Source organism: Cicer arietinum, chromosome 2, assembly GCF_000331145.2.
Source record: "Cicer arietinum cultivar CDC Frontier isolate Library 1 chromosome 2, Cicar.CDCFrontier_v2.0, whole genome shotgun sequence".
Taxonomy (NCBI): domain Eukaryota; kingdom Viridiplantae; phylum Streptophyta; class Magnoliopsida; order Fabales; family Fabaceae; genus Cicer; species Cicer arietinum.
Window position 1 is genome coordinate 8,270,572 of NC_021161.2, and position 16,311 is coordinate 8,286,882.

The window sequence follows — 16,311 nt, forward strand, 5'->3', positions numbered from 1 at the left end:
ATTTTGGTCCCAAAGTTCGTCCAGCATTTGCACTTCTTCTATCCTTCCTCTCAACCGTACTTGGCCTATTCAAAAATAATTTGAAGAGGGTCAACATACAGAAAATTTAATTCCACATAATTTCATCAAAATAGAGCTTATCAGATTTGTTTCATAGAAATCTTATCCAATGTTTGTCAATGAAAAGGGTTTGATATATTTCATCAAATAAAAAATTAGCAGGCAGTTCCAATTCAATACAGTAAATTTCAATGAAAGAAGAAATTTAAGTCACGACAGATATTGTTGGAGAAAATCTAGAAATTATAAATACCTTGAAATCAATTTGAATCAACATTTATACATAGTTTCCTAGTTGAGATGCATTTAATAGTTTAAAACTTATAACCAAAAATAGGCTATGCGAAATTGATAGGAATAATGAAGATGTAAATAGGAATAAACCTTTATTGGTTTATTACAGGAAAAACAATAGAAAAGACTGATGTTGCTATTGAGTTCTATCAAGGAACCTAACAGAAATGCATCAAGTAAATGAAACATGTGCATATAAAACACAATAAAAGCGCAGATTAAAAAATTTACCGTCCATTTTCTTTCCGCAAAGCTGTAGATGTCGGAACTTTTGATGCAGTCCCCCTTGAAGAAACCTGTCCAGGATATATATAAAAAAAAATCATTTTCAAATCAATGATATTTGATACAGATAAATGTGACCATTTATACTGTACCAAACATATATATAACCATCTATTAACAATGAACAAATCTTGTTCAATAATTTTTTCCAATTACCTGTTTTGTTACCGAGGATCTGTCTACTTCACCGGAAGCCTTCGGCTGATTGAATTTGTTCTGGAATGTCTTAAATGCTCGTTTGACTATATCCTTATCCCCCATTTGCTCCATAATGAGAGATTTCCTCATAGTAGTATGAGGAACTGGATCAGGATTACTTGGACCTAAGCTCATAGACATGTGCAAAGATCTGTTGGCAACTTTTTTGTTTTCCGCCACACCCGAAGCAATTTGCTTCTTTGGTAAAGAAGAAGAATTTGCCTTTTTAGTTGAAGGGGCAGATGCCAATGTTTTAATTGGTGTTAATGTAGGCCTTGAAGTTCTCGGTGTGGAACTTTGAGACACCTTAGATTTAGGTAGCACCGATTTCTTCTTTGTCTTGGCTACATTATTTTCCCTATTCACAGAGATAACCTATCCAAAATAGATGCCAATCAAAAACACTCAAACTTTAAAAAATTTAACATTATGATTTCACCAACAAACACGAATTTTGATGAAAATATGAATTAAAGCAAACCTTAGGTTCATTTGGATGATGATCCAATTTCACATCTTTTTCTTCAACTTGCGAAGCCTTTTCTGTATCCTTGTACACAACATGTGAAATTTCCTTCACATCTTCAGCTTCAATTTCAAGACTTTCTTCTTGTTTTATGCACACAACATCTTCTTCGGGCTCATCTATCTGATGGGAACCTTGTGATCTACTTTCTACTTCTAGCTCTTTGTTATCTACCTCAACTGATGGACTTTGATTATAATCTATTGAAACTGTACCTTCCTCCTTCAAATCATCCACATGGCTCGTGCCGATTTCACCAACAGCAGAGCTGGTTTCTTGCGTAACGCATTCGTCAGTAGTATCTTGAGTGTTGTTGGATATACCAAAATCAGAATCAGTCTCACAAGTGTTACGGCCACTCAGATCTATACCATTTTGATCTTCTGATCTGAAAGAGTCATTCTCAGTTTGCTTCTCTTGAGCAAGCAATTCGGCTTTTCGGGCAGCAATTTTCTTGTAATGGGCTTCAAAATAAGCTTTCTTCTGGGCTACTGATCCAGGTGTAGCACACTTCTCAACTTCTTCTAAGTACTTGTTTGGAGAGAAAGAAGACCATCTCTCCCAAGACAAAGAATCATTCTCAAATCTACCAAAAGAAATAGACACTTGCAAAGCTGGATTTGATGCAGTTGTCTCTCCCATCTAATCAAACAATAATAACAACAACACAAAAAACATTTTTACAATCATACAAACATATTCACAAACACATGGACAACTCACAAAAAACACAACAACAAAAAAAATAAACATTTTTACATTCATAAATTTAGGTATCTATGATCCAATCCAACCATAGAACAAGACAGATTTGCAAGAAACAATAATAGTAAAAAAATAAAAAAGAATTAATTTTTATTATGAAACAACATTAATGAGAAATGGGTTTGTTTACCTTATCTTCAAATCTTGTTTATTGCATCTATACAACAAATTATCACCAATAAAAGCAAATTACTCCAAAAACTTGGAAAGATATGCAAAGTGTAAAACAATCCATGAGAGTAATAATAATTTTCTGGAGATCTCACCAAGATTGAAGAATAGTGACAATGAGACAAAAAGAGGACAGAAAAATAATAATTTGCAACAAATGATGAGTAAAGGAAAAGGCAAAAACATGTGCATGTGGATTTAAGAGTGTGAGAGAATAACCCTTTTCTTTTCTTTCCTTAACTTCAATTTTCACTTCACCTTTCTACAGTAACAACATCATTTGTCTCTTTGTGGTACTTCAGGAAAATCCTAAGATAAAAAATAAAAATAAAAAATAAATGATCAAAGACAAAGAAATCTAATCAAATATTGAGAGTAAAGTATAAAGGTCCCTAAAGGAAGTTGAAGGGTTCACAACTGCATATTGTGTCCCTTAAAAGGTGATTTAACTTTTAATGGTAATAAGTACCTCTTTTTCTTTGCAGTGAGGGCCAAGGTTGAAGCAGTTTAGACTTTAGAGATCATCATATTAAAGGTACATTGATAGAATTATGAAGGGAAAAAAAACCCTATACATGGAAAATAAAGAGACCAAAAACTATTACCATTTTTAGCAAATAATCTTTTTTATAATGCTAAATGATTTAATCATTTGGATAAATGGCATTAGAATATTATGGAGTTTCAACAAAGTGGACACTATTAACTCTGTTGAATAATAAAATTAAGGAAATTACAACTAATAACTATACTTTACAATATTTTTCCCATTTAATCATGTTAAATAACACATTTAAAAGTCTAAGTAGTTAGCCTCTATTAAATATATAATTTGCAATTTTTTTTTCATTAATCATATCAAATGAGGGATTTAATTTAAAAGTCAAGTAGCTAAGTTTTACTAAAATCTAATAAGATATAATGGATTAAGAGTATGCAACTCTAACATATGAATGTTTTAAATTTCATGTCTTAGTTGTATTTGAAATCGATTCGATATTTGTGGTATATTTTCTATTATGTGTAAATATCATTTTTCTATTCCAAATTTTATTAATTTTGTATATCTCTTTATTAATTATATTTTAATTTATGTAAGACATTTCTTTGTATATTTTTAATATACCACTACCTTAGTTTTAAACGAACCGTGTATCCATCGGTACATGTATTTGTGCTCGTACCTAATATTGATATTGTACTCATAAATATAGGACATAAGTATGAAGTTTTATATTTCTAAAACAATTTTTAAAAAACCAAAAATTGGAAGGGTCGAAGCCAGACACAATAACATATAGGAATTGCACGGGAAGGAAGGAAGAAAGGCCCCCACATGAAGAAAAAGCTGTACACTTGAGACGGTGTGTGTAAAAGGTTGCACGTGATGGGTCTCAAAACTTTATTATATATGCTACTTGGGCCACATGTGGACCATCATTCAATTCCTTCAACTAAAAAGTATCATGCAATAGTTATTATTTTATTTTATGAATGTGAATTTAATTTTTTTTATTGACTTTTGATTGAGGTATTTTTAATGTTATTTTTGAAATTTATAATTTTTTATTTATGATTGATAAATGATATATTTAGTTTACTTATTTGTTTATTATATTTAAATAGATTATTTCTATAATGTATTAGACGAATTGAACATATTCTCTTAATTAATTATTTTTTTGAGAATCAAATACATATCACTATTTCATAGTTTAAATTATTACAATACTTTTTTTAAATGGTAGTGTTTATAGATTTTTTTGTTAAATTCATTTTGATATATAATTCTAAAATTATTTCTTTTGTTTTAATTGTTATAATTCCTTTTTAATTAAAAAAAATACTTTTAAATTGGGTAATTTGATAAAATTGAAATTTTTTGAGAAACATGAAGAGAGAAAAAGCTCATTAATAATTGAATAAGAACAAAAAAACGATGCCAAACTACCAACTTCAATCGACATCGTTCTATGTATAGTTTTCGTCCACAAATGGGTCCAAGTCCAATTAAAAAGGAGATTTGAGTTCGAAAATTGTTAATCATACTCATATAATTGGTCCTGTAACCCTACATTTACACACAAAATGACAACAAATATTCTTTACTTATTTTAAACACATTTCTTCATTTGAGAATTGTTCTTTTATTAAGAATTCATTTGAGAATGGTTTAAAATGTGTTAAATTTTAAATTTACCGTGTGTTGTAAAAGACATCTTTACAATTCATTTGTTTCTTCACCGTAAATATCATATATTTAAGGTATTGAAATGTTTAAAAATAGTAAAACAGTACAAGTTAATTTTATGGTTTATATTTTTATTTATTGAAAATGTTGTTTTTAACATAGCTATCACAAAAGTTATTTTTATAGTATTGACTTTTGAAAATAAATATATGCAAATAAAATGACTTTTATGATAGTCGTTTTTTAATAACATTATCGTAAAAGTAATTATTATATTTGTGGGAATTTTATTGCATAAAAAATAAATTAATAATTCAATGTTTTAGATTTGATCATTGAAACATGCATATTCAACTTAATAGACTGAATTGAAAGTTTTTATAAGTCATTGAAATTGAGGAGTACTAATCTATTTATAGAAGAAATCAAATTCTCTATTCTATAAATAGATAAAGTTGTGAAGTATCTTCAAATTTTAGTGATCATAAAAGAGTTGTAGAATCTCTATTTTAGATAATTATGATGATAATTGAGATATCTCCAACTATGTCCTAATGAGTAGTAATCATCTGTTGTATAAGGTGTGAATATTATCATTATTTGTAACTTTTATAGTGAAAGAGTATTGTAAGGTAATTCACATATTGAGGTGAATTATAAATCATTGTAATCTTAATTTGAGATAGTGAATATAATTATTTTGATATGTTATCGTGGATGTAGGCAAGAGGTGTCGAACCACATAAATATTTGTAATCTCTATTACTTTCTTTGTGGTTTGATCTTGTGTGTTCTTCAAAGATCTACGAGCATGTGAGTTAATAGTGGGTGTGCGGGATTATCCCCAACATGTTAGTCATTTTTTAAAATAATAGTATTTTAAAAGTAATCTTTATGATGATATTTTTCTTTATCGTCAAAGTTGTTTTGGACGTTGATGAATTAAGTGAATAGAGATTAAATTTGGTGAATGAGAAAATACTAATAAAAAAATTAAAACACCATTTACTATGTAAAAATATTTTTTATTTTCATTTCTAAAATTTATGTTAATTTTATTTGTTAACAAAGAGATAAAGTGTTCCCATAAAAAAAAAAGGAGATAAAGTGATTTTAATTGTTTACATTTATGAAAACCATAAAAATGTCAAAATAATTATAAGCATTTTATTAAAAAATATAATTAAATTCACTAAATTGTTTACATTATCCAAGAAAATAAAGTTTATACTAACATTCAATAAAAAATACATTATATTATCACATATAAATCTACTTTACAATTGCATTTTAAAAATAACCATGAAATATTAAATTTGTATTAAGTGTGTGTAAAATTAATTCACACCAATAAAACATGTCAACTTTTATCTATATATAAAGAAAAATTAAATTGATAAAAATATCGATATTATTAGATTGAATATTATATTCTTAGTTTGAATTCCAAATCTTACAGTTGTGTATGACTTTATTTTCTATTTCATCTTCAGACAAAGAAAAAAAACACGTCTATTTTTCTTCTAAAATTATACTGATTAAATTAGTAATAGATTAATTTATAATCCCCACAATTTATTTATTTATTTTATAAGAAATCATTTTCAGTTGAATAGAACATATACATCAGTCCCTTTGTGTGGCTTATTCTTGATCACAATTCCTTTAACTTGCCTTGTGAGTTTATTCCTCATCCTATGCTCTTAAGCTACTCAAACTCAATCACCTCACACTCCACAATATATTCGTATCAAGTTGAATTAACATCACCATCCACCACCTGCTCTATCTTTCTCTCTATACATACATATATATAACTTGACCTATGGTTTTAAATTTCATATATAACATTAGCATATTTTATATATCTATATTTTTGTTCATTTGCTTCTCCTAGGATAACAAAAATGAGAACCCAAATCCATTTTCACTCTCTTCCATTATTATTATTGTTCACCCTATCTCTCCTATTGGGCCAATGCAAGCCTGACCCTGACCCACTTCAAGATTATTGCATTGCAGATAACAAAAGCACTTTTTTCATCAATGGGGTACCTTGCATTGACCCAAAACAAGCTACTTCATCTCATTTTGTAACATCTTCATTATCAAAGCCCGCTAACACAACAAACATGTTTGGTTTTAGTGTCACCCCAACAAACACTAATAACCTTCCTGGGCTTAACACATTGGGCCTTGTATTAGTTCGAATTGATATAGAACGTAATGGGATTGTGCCACCACATTCTCACCCACGGGCCTCAGAAGTTACAACATGCTTAAAAGGGCTTTTACTTGTGGGCTTTATTGATACAAATAATCGTGTTTTTACTCAAAATTTAAATCCTGGTGAATCATTTGTTTTTCCAAAGGGTCTTGTACATTTTTTGTATAATCGTGATTCTAAGGAACCAGCATTGGCAATTTCTGGGCTTAATAGTCAAAACCCAGGTTCACAAATTGCATCAATTGCAACATTTGCTAGTAAACCTTCCATTCCTGATGAAATACTTAAGAAGGCTTTTCAAATTAGTGGTAAGGATGTGAAAATTATTAGGGAAAATCTTGGTGGTTGATTACGCTGTTTTTCAGTTATTGTTATTACAATTATACTTCATTTTTAAGGTATGGTTTGAAAAATATTGTACTTGGGAATTATTATGTGGGAACATGATGATGTTAGATTTTTATATTTAAAATTTTAAAAGAAAGAGACATCTAAACCGTTGTTGTATTACATGTTTAATTTAATAATTAAAAGTTAAATTAGACTGTTGATCTAACTCTTGTATTGGCTATTATTATTGATGTGGAGTGAAGAAGTAAGCTTGTCCTCCCCTCCCCCCTCTTCTTTTGTTCTCTTTCTTATATATATATATATAATTGATTAAAAAATTAAACAGCAGGTACAATTCATTGTAAGGATGATGAGAGAGTCAATGTCCTTTGGTAATTTTAAAATTCTAACAAACTCAACCCCTTTATATATAGAACTCATTTAAGTAAATGTCATGAAATAAGAAATTTTATCATTCAATTTGCTCATAATTGATATGGTTTTATAAATTTAATTTTTAAATGAGATAATTAGTTAATATTTTCAACAAAATGTGTATTACAGTTGTAGAAAAAATATATAATAGAATTAGAAATATGTTAGTAAATAAATAATTAATATAATTTAAAATTTGAATGGTTCTTATAAAAAGTAACCAAAAAATAAGTAATCAAAGAATTCAAGAAAATCCTATATTTATGAACGAAAGTAATATTAGTTTTTACCATTTCAATAACTAGTTTGAGTCCCTGAAATTTTAGTTAATTGTAATACTTTGGTTCCTATAAAAATAATAAAATGTTAAAATCATATTTAAAATTTTCAACAATTAAATTAGTCATTGTAGAACAATTTTAAGGACAGCTCATCACAAAAAAAAAAAAAAAAACTAATATAATTGATTAAAGATATTTAATTTCAAGGTTTACTTTAAAATTTCTTAATTTTATAGATCAAATTACTCTACACTTATAATTTAAGTATTAAATACAAGTTAATTTTTACACATCTAGTGCCACCATATGATGTTGCAGACTGCAAAACTTTAGATTTATATTTAGTGGATTTTTCAGGCTGCTCCACCCTACAATAATGTTTGTTCTCATTTTAGGTAGAGACAAACATGCTGCCAAATAATGCAATTAACAAACAACAGCATGTTTTGTACACTTCCCTTGAATTTAATTTAATTTAATTCTGTAAGCAATTGCGAAATTTCGATTGAAATAGACATCATAACTGTGCCTCTCATTTGGTCAACTTTTGTAAACCTGGACAACAAGTTATGACTTCATATTCGACACTTGGCACACATTTTTCCTATTATCATGCACAGCAAAGCACAATTTTACCATACTATATTAATATTTAGATAAACTACTAAATAATATAGCAAAAATTTATCATTACTCATCCTAATCTTCTAGCTATTATACTAGTGATGCCTTTCCTTTGATTCTCATTCAAGTATAAGTAATAATTCATTAGACGTAGTGAAGGTGCAATTGCAATGATTTAACCATACGCATAGAACTTTCCATTTTACAATGAACTTTGTGGGGTCATAAAGTAGTTAACAAATGAAAATCACTTATAAAAAGTAGTATAGCATTTCAGTTTCCTTAAGGCAAAGGTAAATAAATACCAACTATTCGTGACTTGGTACCTACCTAACATATATCAATTTAACACTTGCATTGCAGTATTGGCAATGTATATACTTTTCATTTTCATACCTTAGACTTAAATCACAGTGAATCCGTGATTAATTATTCAATTCCCAATCATAACTTGGTAAGTGGCAACAAGCAATCACAAGCACCTTGTTTGTGTTTTGTTATCTTTAGTGTGTTTTTCCCTTTATTCTTTTGGGTGGGAATGAACACATAAAACAAATTACTAAAACACAACACTACCACCATTCATTGTCTATTTGATTAGAGATAAGAAAAAGGAAAGCATACAAAAGTTGATGGAAACTTATATCAAAATCAAAATTAAAAAACAAATGAAACAACTGTCTATCATATTGCATTTTGTTTGTGGCACTTACAAATCAATGGTCCCCCATACAAAAAAAAAAAAAAAAACTCTTAACCCACCCACCCACCAAAATTGTTCCAATGAATGGAACCCGCAGTACCAAAAGAATCGAAATTTCATATCTAAATGACAAGAATTTTAAATAAAGAAAAAAGCATTCTACATAAAGAATGATAAAGAAGATTGAAAAAACAATCTATACAAGAACATACAAAAAAAAAAAAAGAATGACAAATTTGTGAAGAAGAAAGAATGAGTAGTTGTAATTAATCACAAGAAATCGTGAGCATATCCAACCAAAATAGAAGAAGAGAAACTCCAAGGGTGAAGGTTTTGTTGATCTTTATTGATGATGAAATGATGACGTGGCTTATTATAAAGATCATAAGGTTCCCAAAGTGAATCCAACGGACAAGGTTTATTCTGATCAAGTCTAACCCAAGGTTTCCCTTTGCCACTCCAATGTAACAAACTAACAGGACCAGGATGCAAAGATCTACAAACCCCATTCAAATTATCACCACCAAGTCCATGTTGATTCCACCTATGATCAATAGCTTCAACATTCCCACCAAAAACAAGCAAAAAAGGTGGCAATGAACCCAACTCATAAATCCTCTTTTTCTTCTGCAACTCCATCCAATTCTCAATCCTCTTCCTGTAATTCCCTTCTCTCCATTTCACCAAATCCATCACCATCACACCCGTGTTGAAATAACAAGCCTTTCTTGTTCCAAACACACGCGATAACAATGGGTCGTTCCAGAATTCGTCTGTGAAGTACTTTGTGAAATTCGCGTGACAGTATTCTGGCGCCCCTATCACACGTGACTCGCTCATTTTCACTGTCCATAGTTTGAATATATCGTCCACCACCACGAGATCTGAGTCGAGGTATATGACACGTTCCACGCACGTGTCGAGCATGTCACCGAGGTAGTTTCTTGCGTAGTTTAATGGATTCTCGAGCGCCAATCGAATCGACGATGATATTAGGTTTATGACTGTGTCTTCTCTGAAGATGTAGACTTTGAAGTTTAACGAAGGGAAAATGGATCTTACCAAACGAGTCAAAACGCGTGGACTGAGTGAGTCAAACTCGGCGGAGATAAAGTGGAAGAAAACGTTTTCTGGACAAGAAGAGTGACGGAGGACGGAATGAACGGCTGCGATAGAGCCACGTAGGTAGCCAGAATCGAGTGTCATTGCTATGTGGACTAATGAAGGGTCGCATGAGGGGATAGAGTTATGATTTCCGGGTACGGGGCAACCCGCTCCGTTACGATATTCGGGTGCTTCGGAGAATTGGAACGGGTTGTTGGTGTTGTCGGTGGTGGTGGTGGTGGTGGTGGGGAAAGAGCGAATCCCGAGGCAGAAAGGTTGGAAGAGGGAACAGAGTAAGAGAGATGAAACGAGAAGGGTTAAGCGTAAGGGAAGCATTGAGGAGTCTTGTGTTTGTTTCTTGATGATGAATTAGTGTTACATAAGCATTGATTGTGGTGTAAAGAGTAAAGAGAGAAGAGAGAACGCGGTATTGGATTGTGGAAAATGGGTGGAGAGAAGTTTGAGAGGCAGCTGGTGATGAGTGTAATGTATGACCTACTTATATCAGATGAGGTAATCACATTCATTCATTTCTCTAAATGTCTCTATTTTCCTTTTCTTTTTTCTTTTTTCTTTTTTATACTTTTACTTTTCCATATCTTTTACTTTTATTTCGATACTACTACTCTTTGCATAACAAATAAATACTCATCATCTTTATCCATTCATTTCTCTATCTTTTGGTTTTTAATGAGATCAAATACATCAATATTAAACTAAATTTCTTCTTATATGTCAACTATGTTCTTTTCATTTACAGCAATAATCATTTTTTAGATACGGTTATATTCATTGTGGTATTTTTTTATTTGTTATTTTAATTAGAATAAATAATTAATTTAAATATATTTTTAATTTTAATAAATATATTCCTTTTTTATTTTACTTTTTCTCAAAAACAATTAATTTTGATCCTTAAAAAAAAAACTATAAACTGTCATACATACAACACATGAGTCTATATATACATACTAACATATTATTTTTTATAATTATTAAAAATTAAAATGTTTTATATTATTAATTAATAAAATTATTTATTAATTATTTAATAATTAGTATTATTTTATAAAGAAAATATAAATAAAATTAAAAGAAGGGTTTAAAATTTTTAAAAAACTCTTCATTCTTTTTTATTTGACGTTAATACCAAATACATATTTAAACCTAAATTTTTAAATAATTAAACTTTGAGTTCAAATTCATACATGACTGCAACCTAAAAATAATGTTAAATTAAAATTTAAAGATTTAATTATGGTTATTTTTGTCTTAAAAGAAATAATAAATACTATTATAAAATCATTCACATAACTATAAATTATTTGATTCAAACTCAAAACTTACGCAATTACGAAGTATTCAATTCAAAATCATGACAAAACGTTCAAATTAATAATATTAAATTTTTAAGAGTTAAGAACTTAATTATGATATTTCAAATCACATTTTGACCTTTTGATTTAATAAAAACAAAAATTGAGTTGTTTACATTATTTGATTAATAAATTTTCATTAAAATATAGTTGAATTTATTGATCATACTAAACTAATTTGTGCACGACATAATACTATTTTATTTGTGCATTATAAAAAATGTAAGAAAAACAAAAAATTTAATCAATTTAAAATCGAACCTAATTAAATAGATTAGACTCTCACAACATATCAAATTGATGATTGATTGTCAATTGAAATATATCTAAATTCAGTATCTAATGCATTTTAAACAAAATTATTTTTAATATAAAAATGTTATAGGTTTTATTTATTCATAAATACATCGTAAAGTATAATAAATTTATGGGAGATATACATATTATTAATTTAATTACAGAAATAAAGTAAAACAATTAATTTACATTAAAAATATAACGTAATATTTATTTTAAAATGTATATTTTGTTAATTTGGCACTTAATACATAAAATATTATTCCTTTTTATTTTTAACGCTTTTAATGCCTTAAAAGATTTCTTTTATTTTCTCTGCAGAACAAAAGGACAGGGCCATGTTTGGTTTTAACATATTTGCTGAAACCGCTATTAAGCAAGGAATGTGTGTTTCCTTTTCCTTTTAATCCTCTTTTGTACTTTTCTTTTTGTTGATGTATACCTTTCATTATTAGTGTATTTATTTACATCTATCTATTTACTCCTTTCATCCGTAATATAATATATCCTCCAACAAAGGTTTTGTCTAAATATGTTATATATTTATTATACAATTATTGATATTATAAAAGACAGAAAAAAAAATATTTTTTTCAATGATAAATTAATTAAGGATTTAAAATAAAATTATTAATTATGTGGAAGTTTGGAAAAAAATATAATATCAAGTGACAAATAAGAAATGTAAAAAAGTCTTATAATTAGAGATTGATTGTTTTTTGTTTTTTGTTTTCTCTTTTATTTATTTATTCTATGATGACGATTCGGGAGTTAAATATTTAACGCGTATATAAAATTGCATTCGTAGTTAAACCGTGTGTGTTACTTGTCCTTCTTTTACACCGTGTTTGACTACCAATATGCTAGTACATGTTAATCGTACTCCTTAAAAATTATAAGAGTGCTTCGTAATTTTGGATTTTACTTTGTAAGTAATAATCAATCTTTTTGTTAGAATAAGTAATAATCGATCTAATCTAATAATACTTAGGGAATTATAAGGAGAATGAAACTTTCCATATTCATAAGAAAAAAAAGGGACATGTGGATACGCAAGGTATAGTTTTGTGCCTAGAATTTTGGTGTCATAAACTTGTATGTATTCGAATTCAATTCCAATTCCAATTTCAAGGTGGAGTGTCAAACATGTATACATAAAATTCCTCTCTTAAAAATAAAACAGTCAATTTATTTTAAAACATATTTTTTCAATTCAAAAATAATTGAGTATTTTCTACCTATTAATAAAATGTATAAAAATAAAAAAGAAAATATTATTTTTATCAAATGATCCTGCCACTTGTTAATGATGTAAGTTTTGCATGAAAAAAATTATCCTTACATATTAGTATATAATCAATGTCATAAATACATAATAAAATGTATTGTATTAAAAAATATATAAATAATATTAATTAAAGAATAAAATTAAAAAAAATACATTAAAAACTAAAAAAAATAGTTTATTTTGAGATAATTTTTTTTAATATATAAATCAACTATTTTGAAACTTAAATAGTAAACGTTATATTGCTTTAATATTAATTTATTTCAATTTTATTTCTTACTTAATATCATTATCGTGTACACCACTATTAAGACATCATATCACCATATATACGTATCCTACTTTTTATATCCTATATTTTATATACATTTAAAAAATACACATAAAAAATAGTTAGACACCTTTTAAAAAAACATTTGACACCGATTTTTGTTAATCCAAACATCATTTTGCATTGTTAATTAGGGAGAAAATATCGATAACAACATTTTGAACATAAAAATACATATAATTTATTATTAATACCTCTTTTTTTTTTATAAAAAATATTTGAATTATAATTTGATTAACGAAATGTGATTGGCAAAATTATAATTAAATATAAACAAAATTATAACTTTTATAAAAGATAATTGAATTACAAAATTACAACATCAAATTTTTTTAGCAAAATTGTAACTTAAATTATATTTTATAAAAAAATAGTTATATTAACAAGTGTCCTTATGAGACTTCTTAATGATATAAAAGTAAATATTTTGATTTAAATTAATAAATTTTAAATTTTTAAAAATTAAACACACAATTTTACAATTTTTTTAATATAATATAATTTTACAATAAATACTACAAAAAAGTATTTATTGACATTTGAAAAAATGTAGAGATTATTTAATTTTGTCTCTTTTTATTTTTGTAAGTTGAGCTAAATGTTATGCGGAAAATCTTATGCCCAACAAGGGAGTTTCTCTAACTATGGACAGTTTTAAATTTTCTGACATGGATGTAACACAATAGTTATAACTATGACAGCTAAGAAACTCTTCACCATATTTTGGTTCAAATTCCAAGTTTCCTCCTTAATGGAGAGTAAATTGCAATTGCATTTCTACGTTAGAGTTGAGGATGGAATTTAGGAAACGGTGCATTGTAAAGGCTTTTAATGATCATAAATGGTGTTTGGTCTTTCTAAATGAACAGAGAACAGATAAGTGCTTAGGCTTTGCTATATCAAAACAAAAGGTTTTGCATGTCGTCACAAAGTCTTCTCAACAACTCTACGTGTCAAAACTTTTTTCGGTTAAAATTTATATTACTTTCGTTCTTAATTATTTATAATAAGATTTTATTGATATAATTAAAAAAATGTCAAAAAAAAATGTTAAATTTGTTAATAGTTCATATTATTTTTATAAATTTATTATGAAAGAGGATAGTATTTTTTTTATAAATTTATTATTAAAGCGGGATAATTATAATATTTTAATTATGACATTTATTGTTGAATGAAAAAAAAAAAAAAAAGAGTATTTCCGTAAAAAAAAAAGTAATTAATGTAGTTGAAAATTCAAAAGGTATTTTATAAAAAGGCATGATTTTTTGTTTAAGGGAGTTTTGTGTCAAAATGTATTTAGTCAAAATTAAAATCAAATACATTTTAACGTTTATTTATATTTAAGATCAAATACAGAAATAAATAAATTAGTCGATATAAATATGAATTAATTGATATTACTTTGTTGTCGATAAAAGATAAGTTTGGTTAGTAATTGATAGCATTAGATTTATATTTTTTTTTATATTTTATCGTATTAATTAATTTATTCTCAAAATTTATATTTGAATATCAATAAAAAGAAATAACCATATTTACGACACAAGCAATGTCTTAAGAATATGAATCCATTAAAAAAAAACATTTTATGATACACTGCAAGAAAATATATGATCCATGGCAAATTTAGTGGCAAATTCGTAGCAAATCTATAGCAAACAAAATTAGCTTCTGATTAGCTACAAATTAATTACAAAATAGGTAATCGTATGAATTCAGAGACTAAATAGCTACAAAAATATTTCCCAGCTAATCTAAAGTGAATATTGAAACAATCATAGATTATTCTATAGTAAATCTCTTGCTAAAGATGTATAGTTTTTTTGGAGGTTTTCCCTAACTACCGAATATTCATTTTCATTGGATCGTTATTAATTTCATTCAATTATATTTTAGTTTGTTTAAATTACGTTATCATACCTTCAACTACATATTCTATTAAAATAAATACATAACTATTGTTTTTTTTATATCAATATTGGTTTACTGATTTAAACAATTTAAGCAACGCTTAATTGGTTTATATTATGTTTATGTAGATTAATTTTGTTTAAAGATTAGTTGTTGATATCATATACAAGAACTAAATGGGCCATGCGATTATGTAAAAAAGGTCATATGTGCTTGTATATTTGAGGGATTAATTATTATTTTTTAAGATATTTCAAAAATTAAAAGAAAAAATTGCATTTACTTCACATGCGATCACCTTAAATAACATTAACCACTACGTGAAAAATGGTATTTTACAGCGCTTTTTTTAAGCTATTTACAGCGCTTTTTCAAAAAATTAAGCGTTGTAGTATCCAGCGCTGTAAAAAGATACAACAACGCTCTTTAAAATAAATAAAAGAAAAGCGCTGTAAATCTCTTCTAAAAACGTGCTGCTTGTTGTATTAGTTTTACGGCGCTTTTTAAAAAAAACGTTGTAATATGCATTCCTTTATTTCAATTAGATCTCTTTCTGGGATTATAACAACAATCTCCTTCATAAATCGTAATATACAGTATCCGCAGTCTATGTTGTTAGTTTGACGAGAGCACTATAAAATAAAACATATAAGTCAATAAATATTTGTGGATTGATTGTTAATGAAATTTTAAAGCCATACATTTCAAACCTTTATTAGAATCCATGTGATTTATTTGATTTTTGCTTCGACACTGTAGCACCCATTTGAGCTCGGAAAACTTGTAAAACACTATCAAATAAATGTGATTATTAGCATTAACAGACACATTATATATATATATATATATAAATAAGAAATAAATGAATAAATGAATACAATACCTGAAGAGTGCGAAGAAATACATAGAGT

General features: G+C 27.4%; 3 protein-coding genes across 3 annotated transcripts in view; 1 reads left to right on the forward strand and 2 right to left on the reverse strand.

Annotated features, from left to right (window-relative positions):
* The window catches only part of LOC101508782 (uncharacterized), a 5,558-nt gene extending 3,056 nt beyond the window's left edge, over positions 1 to 2,502 (reverse strand). The window contains exons 1-5 of the mRNA XM_073365336.1: positions 2,259 to 2,502; positions 1,319 to 2,005; positions 796 to 1,212; positions 586 to 650; positions 1 to 65 (exon numbers count right to left, since the gene is read on the reverse strand). The exon at positions 1 to 65 is cut by the window's left edge and continues 24 nt beyond it. Of these exons, the coding sequence (XP_073221437.1) occupies positions 1 to 65; positions 586 to 650; positions 796 to 1,212; positions 1,319 to 2,005 (1,234 nt within the window). The 5' untranslated portion in view covers positions 2,259 to 2,502. The remainder of the gene's footprint in view (positions 66 to 585; positions 651 to 795; positions 1,213 to 1,318; positions 2,006 to 2,258) is intronic.
* Positions 2,503 to 6,288: 3,786 nt separating this feature from the next.
* LOC101508475 (germin-like protein subfamily 1 member 1) lies at positions 6,289 to 7,266 on the forward strand. Its single transcript, XM_004504437.4, has one exon. The coding sequence runs from the start codon at positions 6,398 to 6,400 to the stop codon at positions 7,064 to 7,066; it is 669 nt and encodes a 222-aa protein (XP_004504494.1). The 5' UTR covers positions 6,289 to 6,397; the 3' UTR covers positions 7,067 to 7,266.
* A 1,790-nt stretch (positions 7,267 to 9,056) lies between these two features.
* LOC101508153 (probable galacturonosyltransferase-like 9) lies at positions 9,057 to 10,686 on the reverse strand. The gene has a single exon (XM_004504436.4). The coding sequence runs from the start codon at positions 10,528 to 10,530 to the stop codon at positions 9,361 to 9,363; it is 1,170 nt and encodes a 389-aa protein (XP_004504493.1). The 5' UTR covers positions 10,531 to 10,686; the 3' UTR covers positions 9,057 to 9,360.
* Between the last annotated feature and the right edge of the window lie 5,625 nt (positions 10,687 to 16,311).

Bases quoted from the DNA above. Each gene is read 5' to 3' on its own strand.
- LOC101508475 (XM_004504437.4), top strand. From the start codon at position 6,398: ATGAGAACCCAAATCCATTTTCACTCTCTTCCATTATTATTATTGTTC.
- LOC101508153 (XM_004504436.4), bottom strand. From the start codon at position 10,530: ATGCTTCCCTTACGCTTAACCCTTCTCGTTTCATCTCTCTTACTCTGT.